Source organism: Sardina pilchardus, chromosome 8 (genome assembly GCF_963854185.1).
Source record: "Sardina pilchardus chromosome 8, fSarPil1.1, whole genome shotgun sequence".
In the NCBI taxonomy this organism is placed as follows: Eukaryota; Metazoa; Chordata; class Actinopteri; order Clupeiformes; family Clupeidae; genus Sardina; species Sardina pilchardus.
In genome coordinates this window covers 4,913,936-4,923,528 of record NC_085001.1, presented here as the reverse complement: position 1 = coordinate 4,923,528, position 9,593 = coordinate 4,913,936, and the positions used below count along the sequence as shown (strand labels likewise).

Sequence of the window (9,593 nt, the reverse complement as noted above, 5' to 3'; positions counted from 1 at the left end):
ATCTTTGCTACCCCAAAGCTAACTTACAATGCAACTTGCCATAGGCAGTTAGCTTCAATTAACTCCCGGATCTCCTTATATGGGCAAAGATGGCAGCTTTGGATCCTTTTTGTAGGCGAACTTCAGAGGTCTATAGAGACTCCTGTCTGTGGTTGTGATTGCAACAACATTATGTGCATTCTGCATAGTAACTGCTGACAGTCTACAGTATCGCTGTAGTCCATTTGCACTTCTACCTGTCTGTCAAAGCTCTGCTCCTTTCACTATGTACTGTATCTCATAGTAAGTGCAAGGCGTGAGAATGTCCACAGGGCAACTCCTAATTTCTGGGGTGATCATCCTCTCCACTCTGTCAGGAGCACGTAAGTAATTTACCCCCATTATGCACATGTACTGTACATCTCATTTAATCTAATCTGTGTACATTTACGTGGCGTGTCAGTGTGTGGCAACATGTCAGACTTTTTCACAACAGATCTTTGATCTTTTACTGCCTTTGTGCAACACCAAATCAGAAAAAGTTGGGACGTTAGTTAAATGCAAATAAAAAACGAATGTGACAACATACAAGTCTTGTCAAGTCTTAGACAACATTCATAGACAACATATCAATTGAAAATGAAAATGAAAATGAAATATAATATACTCTTTTTTGAATTTAATGTCAACAACATTAAACGTTTTAAAAATGAGTTGGTAGAGGGAATGTTCACCACTGTGCTGCTTCACCTCTTCATTTAACAAAATTCTTTAAATGTGCAGAATCTGAGGAGACCAGTTGCTTTTAAGAATTCATTGAAGCAGCACAGTGGGGAGACCTTGAATATTTCAGGAAAAGTAGAGGACGAGTCCAAGTGCTAGAATGGCCTGTCTGCTGCCCAGATTCATCAAATTAGGCGCATAATGCAATGAAAAACATGACTAAGAATAAGTCATGGGACAGCAGAGGAGGGACTACGGGGAGTAATTAATCCCAGTCATGTTTTTCATTTCATTATGCAGGTAATGTTGGTACAGTACGTGGTCATTATTCAGGCTACAATGTAATGTTTGCATGAGTGTCATGTGGAAGTGAGAAGTCACAGCAGAGGTGTATTGTGGTGTTCTCACCTGCAGATGGAGATGATGGATACTACAGCTCCTCAGTGGTTCAGTGTCGATTCAGCTCCTGGGACCTGACAGATCTGGAGTACATAAAGTCTTACTGGTTTAACAAGGATCCGTACATAGTGTTCAACAGCACAGTGGGGAAGTTTGTGGGGTACACTGAGTTAGGAGTACGAAATGCAGAGGTATGGAACAAAGATCCAGCACTACTGGCACAGATGCAGGCTCAGAAGGACAGATACTGCAAGCCCAATGCTGAAATGAAGATTAATAACATACTGACCAAGGCAGGTGAGTACAAGTAAACCTAAACATATGCAGTATGAAGGGGAATAAGTTCACTTAAACCATGCTAACATCAGGTTAAATCAAACCATGCTTATATCAGTTTAGCTTAAACCATGCTTATATCAAGTTAAAAACTAAAGATGATTTTAACATTTAAGGTGTCTACAGACTTCTGAAAGAACAGATGGAAAATGTAAACATATGAGTTTTATTTGTTATCTATTGTTTTGGGTAGTGGTTGTAAACATGCATGTGCACACTATGGATGCCTAGGGATGTGTCTAATGCAGCTGATAAATGAAGGCATTGCAAAATGATTTGCCACTTTTGTAGAGGTATGATATATGATGCTATTCTTATAATGTAGTATCAGTGATTATTAGTTCTGCTAAATATACTCAATGACTAAGTTGATGCACTAAACCTTTTAAATGATTAAAGATTTCCCAGATTATAAACTAACTCAGTGTTCAGAATGTTTCAACATTTTCTCTGATTTTGGAATACAGCTGAGCCAGAGATGATGCTGAGGCTGACGAGATCATCCAGTGGTGGTCAACCTGCTGTGCTGATGTGCAGTGCCTACAGCTTCTACCCAAAGCCCATCAGAATGACCTGGTACAGAGATGGACAGGAGGTGACCGGTGATGTGGTATTCAGTGAGGAGCTGGCGGATGGAGACTGGTACTACCAGATGCACTCCCACCTAGAGTTCACCCCCAAATCTGGAGAGAAGATCTCCTGTGTGGTGGAGCACTCCAGCCTGAAGGAGCCCAAGGAGTTAGTCTGGGGTGAGAACTCTGGTGAACAAACATGTTTTGATCAGAACTCACCGTAGAAATATGAGTCATAAACTCACCACATGCATTTCATGGTTTATCGTGGCAAAACTGCACAAATTGAAGCTGGTTACAGCAGGCTAAAACACTCTTTTAGTACCAGTGTCTCTATGTTCAGAAACTATGGAGAATCTGAAAGGATATATGGGAATGTATTTTAAGAGCTCATTTTGTGTTCCCTTGCAAAAACCTTTGCATTCCCTCACAAGTTTTGCGCTTACTCAGAAACTCAAAAGTGTTGGAATGTAAAACTATTGTTAGAGAAACAAAAGTATGGTGTGAGAACATTGTGGGGGAATATTTTTTTTATGTTTATATGACTGAATGGCCTAACACGCGGTGGATTAATGTTTATGATTATATCCCTTACACATGGCAAATAATATGGTGTCTCCACAGAGCCCTCCATGTCCAGGGCTGAGAGGCATATGGTTGCCATGGGAGTAGCAGAAATGGTGCTGGGCCTGAGCTTCGCTGCTGCCGGCTTCATCTACTACAAGTCCAGAGGTCTGTAGTGAGCACGCTCAGTACACAGTCAGGATATGATAGGCTAGCATACTGTATAACATATGAGTCTGTCAGGATATGAAAGGCTAACTTATCACTCATTATAATGCATGGCCACCTTAGTCGCTTGATGGTCTTTTGGGCCACAATGTTGACTTCAAGGTAGAGCTGCCGTCATTGACTTCAAGGTAGCTAACCCTAACCCTTGCCTAAAGCGCTGTCAACAGTGGAGACCCAAAAGACCATCATATGTCACTTGTTTGTTTGTTAGCAAGAAACCATTCAATTTTAGGAGTGATCCGGATCACCATGTTTGTTTGTCTGTTTGGTTAGGGTTAGCAAGATGATTAAAAAAGTTATGGATGGATTTAGATGAAATGTCAAGTTGTCTGTTTAGTCCAGACAGTCAACGTGTGCAGAGCTGTGTACTCTGATTACAATGAAATGCACATATGTAATCTATTCACAGTGCAGGTGAGCTGGATATAGACATTTTGGATGATGTTCTGTGTGATTTGTTTTTTTTAATCAAAAGGGCGGATCTCGGCAACCAAGACCAGCATGGACAAAGGTTTTCATCAGATGAATATGGATAGCAACTTCCTCCTTTGGCTATTGAGTTCTTACAGATCTTTCTCAGTGCACTGTGATTCAAAGACCCCGGTGAAGAAATCAATCCTGAATACCGTGTGCAGTGACCATTAAGTTTGCTACCTGGTGTGAATTATACAATATGTCCTCTCACCACACTCTGAAATAAGTGGTGTTGTTTCTTCATTAAAACGTCATAGTTTTCTTAAACTGTTTAGAATCTATAATAGTGCCCAGATGCTTATGCTCCTCCAGAGCGAAAAGTAGTTACACAATTAATTACTTTTGATTGCACAAGTCTTGAGACGAAGCACTCCATATTTTCAAAATTTGAACAATATATGTATATATATATTTTAATTGGGCTGTGAACATTTTATTGTATATTTTAATTTTTCATTTTACTTAGCCTGTTATTCATAGGATGTTCCAGTACCGGGTAATTTACCCCCCCCCCCCCCCCCCTCCCCCACATCCCCTCAACATTCTTGATCATTTTTATACATCGGTTTGTTATGTAGCAAAGTCATTATTATAAATCATTTGAAAGTTTGGACTCTTGGGAATCAATACATGACAATCTTTGAAATGTAAAATATGTGTAGTGTCTTAATCTTACTTTTTCTCAATAAAATGTAATCAAACATGGAATTGTCCAAAATCTCTTGGTTAATGCTGAAGCATTCAGAGTTCCTTTCACTGGAACTAAGAGGCCAGGCCCAGCTCGGAGATGGCCCCTTCCTGCCCTCCCTTTGTGCACCAGTGGACAAAGCAAGGTAACAGGCTGTAGTAACAGACAGAACCACAGACACACAAACAACAAGAGAAAACTGGTATGGGTGGAGGCAGAACAACATCATACTGAAACTCAGTATTTTTTTTCTTCCTCTTGGATGAAGCTTTTAGAGATGTTGGATTTAGGCTGTCTGTGTCAGATGCTAACATGAAACTCAAAGATGTCTGCACAGATCCTGTTTTTTGTGCTAAAAGTTGCTGATTGTCCAAGGGAGTGAGAGGTTAGAGGAAGCAGGGTGAGTGCTCTGTTGTTATTAAACTGTGTTACGGGTCCTAATGGCGGACGCTCGGTTGTGGTATACTCTGAGAGTCTCCAAGGTGTTTTATTTCATGAGGACAAAATAATCACTTCAACTTATATACAAATATGAGCATTTGTTTGATTTAAACTATCTTTTTTTTTTTATCTTTCTTGGGGAAAAAAACCCAAACAAAACAATGCAAAACAGTATGTATGTAAATTGTATTTAAATTGGCCTATACGCTACTGTTACTGTATGCATTTTAATGCTGGTCGTAATGGCGGTACTTCGAGAGTCAATTGTTCTCTGAGGCAGTACTCATTGTGAAAAGTTTGAAAACCACTGCTGTACCATAATTCATGGTCAGTTTCCCCAACGCATGACTATGACAGGAACTGGTCTCCGTGGTAACATGGTCACCATGTAAGGTGTGACTCAAATACTGTCAACTCAGATTTGGCAGTTGTGCTACCACACAGAAGATGACAGGGATAACAAGGTCACCCATAGCATCTATTTATTTGTCAATGTACATACTGTATTTATTCCTTTATTCTTATGTATAACTTCCTCCCCTTATTCTTTTTTACTGATTTTTTTAATGCTATTGTTGAGTGTTGTACTTGAGTGCAAAGGTTAACCGGAGTCAAATTCCTTGTTTGTTACGCAAACTTGGCCAATAAAGTTGATTCTGATCTGATGCATTACTATGACAGGAACTACTCTCGCTGGTAACATGGTTGCCATGTAAGATGTGACTCAAACACTGTCAACTCAGATTTGGCAGTTGAGCTACAGTAGCTCGGAAGATGCATCAGAGTTCTGATTTAGAGCAAAACACCCCAGAGTGCTTGCCTGGCTATCACCAGACTGAGCTCAATCTTTTGAGAGTGAACATTAGTCTGGGGACTCTGCTCTGTGCTGTACAGTATTTCTACTGCACAAGAGGCGTGATCAATGGGTCTGTACGCTTGGATAGTCCTTCAACCAATCAGACCAACGATCCAGGTGCACTAGGTGGATAAGCCAGTTTGTGATTGGTCCCCGCTAATCTGTAATGGAAGCAGAAGAGATAAATGTGCAGGTTTCCAGCCTGAGCTGCAGGTCGAAATTCAATCGCTGGCAGATCGGGCTGGTTTTACCCAGTCTACCAGATTGCTGCGAAGACTGTTGAAATACTTACGTTTCCTTTATTTACAACGTGTGAATACTAACTAAGTTCTGCATGGAAACTGCTGACAGTCTGCCTGCTAAACACTGATTGGTCCTTTCACACATCTGCCTCTCTCAAAACTCGGTTTCTTTCACCATCTCCCTCAGATGTAACTACAGTAACTCCAGAGCGTGAGAATGTCCACAGCACAACTCTTCATCTCTGGGGTGATCATCCTCGCAACTCTGTCAGGAGCACGTAAGTCATGAACACTCTTTATGCACAGTCTCATCTCATATAATCTCACCTCTGCATTTGTTCCAACATGTCAGAGGTTTTTCACAGCAGGTTTGATCTTTGACTGCCTTTGTATACAGCATCATTCCCTCCAAAGCATTCATTGTACAGTACACTGAAGCATTAATGTACCAATGTCATGGAAAATAATCACTTTACATGTATTTAAATAGTGCCAAACGATATGCATATGTCTTGCATGCATAACTTTGAACTGGATCCCCTTTTGAATATTTCTTCATTTTAATGAGTCAAAATGTAGACAAGAAGAGACCACAAACAAATAAAAAAAAATCTAAAAGAAGAGATAACAAGCTTTTATTTTAATGTGGTCATTATTCAGGCTAGGAGGTAATGTTGGCACATGGTCATTATTCAGGCTATAGGTAATGTTGGCACGTGGTCATTATTCAGGCTAGGAGGTAATGTTGGCATGTGGTCACTATTCAGGCTAGGAGGTAATGTTGGCACGTGGTCACTATTCAGGCTAGGAGGTAATGTTGGCACGTGGTCATTATTCAGGCTAGGAGGTAATGTTGGCACGTGGTCATTATTCAGGCTAGGGGGTAATGTTGGCACGAGTATCATGAGATGAGGAGTTACAGCAGAGGTGTATTGTGGTGTTCTCATCTGCAGATGGAGATGATGGATACTACAGCTCCTCAGTGGATCAGTGTCGATTCAGCTCCAGGGACCTGAGAGATCTGGAGTACATAAAGTCTTACTGGTTTAACAAGGATCCGTACATGGTGTTCAACAGCACAGTGGGGAAGTTTGTGGGGTACACTGCGTATGGAGTATATAATGCAGAGAGATTTAACAGCAATCCAGGAATCTTGGCACAGATGCGTGCTGAGAAGGACAGATACTGCAAACCCAATGCCCAAATTACGATTGATAACATACTGGCGAAGGCAGGTGAGTACAAATAAGGCCTAAAGCTAAACCTGAAGGGGAATAAGTTAACTTAAACTGCTTATATTTAGCTTAAATCATACTTTAGTAAATCATACTAGGTTAAATTAAACCATGCTTGCATTAGTTTAGCTTGCTAGTTTAGCTAGTTTAGCTGAGGACAGATCCTGCAAGCCCAATGCTGAAATGAAGATTAAAAACATACTGACCAAGGCAGGTGAGTACAAGTAGGGATTAAAAACTAAACATATATGAAGGAGAATAAGTTCACTTAAACCATGCTAACATCAGGTTAAATTAAACCATGCTTATATCAGTTTAGCTTAAACCGTGCTTATATCAAGTTAAAAACTAAAGATGATTTTAACATTTAAGGTGTCTACAGACTTCTGAAAGAACAGATGGAAAGTGTAAACATATATGAGTTTTATTTGTTATCTATTGTTTTGTGCAGTGGTTGTAAACATGCATGTGCACACTATGGATGCCTAGGCATGTGTCTAATGCAGCTGATAAATGAAGGCATTGCAAAATGATTTAGCACTTTTGTAGAGGTATGATAGGCCTATATGATGTTATTCTTATAATGTAGTATCAGTGATTATTAGTTCTGCTAAATATACTCAATGACTAAGTTAATGCACTAAACCTTTTAAATTATTAAAGATTTCCCAGATTATAAACTAACTCAGTGTTCAGAATGTTTCAACATTTTCTCTGATTTTGGAATGCAGCTGAGCCAGAGATGATGCTGAAGCTGACGAGAGCATCCAGTGGTGGTCAACCTGCTGTGCTGATATGCAGTGCCTACAGCTTCTACCCAACGCCCATCAGAATGACCTGGTACAGAGATGGACAGGAAGTGACCGGTGAGGTGGTATCCAGTGAGGAGCTGGCGGATGGAGACTGGTACTACCAGATGCACTCCCACCTGGAGTTCACCCCCAAATCTGGAGAGAAGATCTCCTGTGTGGTGGAGCACTCAAGCCTGAAGGAGCCCAAGGAGTTGGTCTGGGGTGAGAACTCTGGTGAACAAACATGTTTTGATCAGAACTCATCGTAGTGATACAAGTCATAAACTCAACGCATGCTTTTCATGGTTTATTGCGGTAAAACTGCACAAATTTAAGCTTCTTCTTCCAATGGGTTAAAACGCTCTTTTAGTACCAGTGTCTCTATGTTCAGAAACTACGGAGCGCCTGAAGGGACATATGGGATGAAAACATACAGTATTTTAAGAGCTTCTTTTGTGTTTCCTTGCAAAACATTTGCATTCCCTTACAATAAGCTTTGCGTTCCCTCGGAAATTCAAAAGTGTTGTGATGGAATGCAACACTATTCTTTGAGAAACAAAAGTACAGTGTTGGCTCACAACAGTTTACTCTGTAAATACATACATTGTTATGTTTATATGACTGAATGGCCTTTCACATTGTGGATGAATGTTTATGATTATATCCCTTCAGAGCCCTCCATGTCCAGGGCTGAGAGGTATATGGTTGCCATGGGAGTAGCAGAAATGGTGCTGGGCCTGAGCTTCGCTGCTGCCGGCTTCATCTACTACAAGTCCAGAGGTCTGTAGTGAGCATGCTCAGTACATCTCGCTGGCAGGATAGGATAGGCTAACGTATGACTCTGGCAGGATATGATAGGCTAACGTATGACTCTGGCAGGATATGATAGGCTAACGTATGACTCTGGCAGGATATGATAGGCTAACGTATAACTCTGGCAGGATAGGATAGGCTAACGTATGACTCTGGCAGGATATGAAAGTCATAAGTTAGCCTAACAAATTACTCTATCAACAAATGATATGCTAACATATGACTTTGTCAGGATATGCTAACATATGACTCTGTATAATGCATTACCACTATAGTGGCTTGATGGTCTTAACCTTTTGGGCCCCAGCATTGACTTCAATGCACTTAACCTCTAACCCCTAACCCCTAACTCCTAACCCTAACCCTGGCCTAAAGCGCTGTCAACAGTTGAGGCCCAAAAGACCATATATCACTTTAGTCCTTTTAGCCAGACAGTCATAATGTACAGAACTGTACTCTGATTACAGTGAAGTGCACATGGTGTGTCATTTATTCACAGTGCAGGTGAACTGGAAAATATACACATTTTGGATGATGTATATGTGATTTAATTATTTCTTTATCAACAGGGCGGATCTCGACAACCAAGACCAGCATGGACAAAGGTTTTCATCAGATGAATATGGATAGCAACTTCCTGCTTTGGCTATTGAGTTCCTACAGATCCTTCTCAGTGCACTGTGATTCAAAGACCCCGGTGAAGAAATCAATCCTGAACACCGTGTGCAGTGACCACTAAGTTGAATCCTGTATCTGCAGTTATCATTCATTTCAATCCTGAATACTGTGCAGTGATCATTTTGTAACTGTTGTGAATTAAATGTCCTCAGACAAAAATAAACTGTCTTTTGTAGAGGAAGGACAGGCACACTTTATCCCTGTTGATATAAACCTGAAGTGATAAACAGAGAAACTAAACTGAACCAAGACTTATTTCCTACCTTTGGTCTTTTATAGAAACCCTCAGGATCATTGAGATTGAGACAGAGATGTTTCTCCTTCATACAGTTTGACTGGAGTGCTAATCTAATCATTTCCATATCAGCTTCATTAGTTTGAGTTTGGCTCCCTCTGCAGGACCACTTCAGCACATGTTCTCCTATACGCTTACATGTTAATGAATGTGCATCACATCTGTCAAGAGGTTGTATCGTATTGCTCATACAATATGTAATCTGTATCCATTATATATATATATATATATATATATCCATATATCCATGGATATCTACAAAGACTTCACAATTAGTTT

At 40.4% G+C, this 9,593-nt stretch overlaps 2 protein-coding genes across 4 annotated transcripts; both read left to right on the top strand.

Annotated features, from left to right (window-relative positions):
* Positions 1 to 253: 253 nt before the first annotated feature.
* LOC134088468 (rano class II histocompatibility antigen, A beta chain-like) lies at positions 254 to 3,971 on the top strand. 2 transcript variants are annotated; one of them, XM_062542435.1, is made up of 5 exons: positions 254 to 362; positions 1,117 to 1,398; positions 1,905 to 2,198; positions 2,634 to 2,741; positions 3,277 to 3,971. In XM_062542435.1, exons 1-5 carry the CDS (start codon positions 302 to 304, stop codon positions 3,444 to 3,446), a joined length of 915 nt encoding a protein of 304 aa, XP_062398419.1. In that variant the 5' UTR covers positions 254 to 301; the 3' UTR covers positions 3,447 to 3,971. The 2 variants fall into 2 exon arrangements, with proteins under 2 accessions (XP_062398419.1, XP_062398420.1); XM_062542436.1 differs by having other exon boundaries at positions 255 to 362; positions 1,905 to 2,186; positions 3,277 to 3,969.
* Positions 3,972 to 4,210: 239 nt separating this feature from the next.
* On the top strand, positions 4,211 to 9,203 carry LOC134088467 (H-2 class II histocompatibility antigen, E-S beta chain-like). Of its 2 annotated transcripts, none has more exons than XM_062542432.1 (6): positions 4,211 to 4,363; positions 5,702 to 5,780; positions 6,456 to 6,737; positions 7,469 to 7,762; positions 8,201 to 8,308; positions 8,911 to 9,203. In XM_062542432.1, the coding sequence occupies exons 2-6, from the start codon at positions 5,720 to 5,722 to the stop codon at positions 9,078 to 9,080; spliced, it is 915 nt and encodes a 304-aa protein (XP_062398416.1). In that variant the 5' UTR covers positions 4,211 to 4,363; positions 5,702 to 5,719; the 3' UTR covers positions 9,081 to 9,203. The 2 variants fall into 2 exon arrangements, with proteins under 2 accessions (XP_062398416.1, XP_062398417.1); XM_062542433.1 differs by having other exon boundaries at positions 4,215 to 4,363; positions 7,469 to 7,750.
* Positions 9,204 to 9,593: the final 390 nt, after the last annotated feature.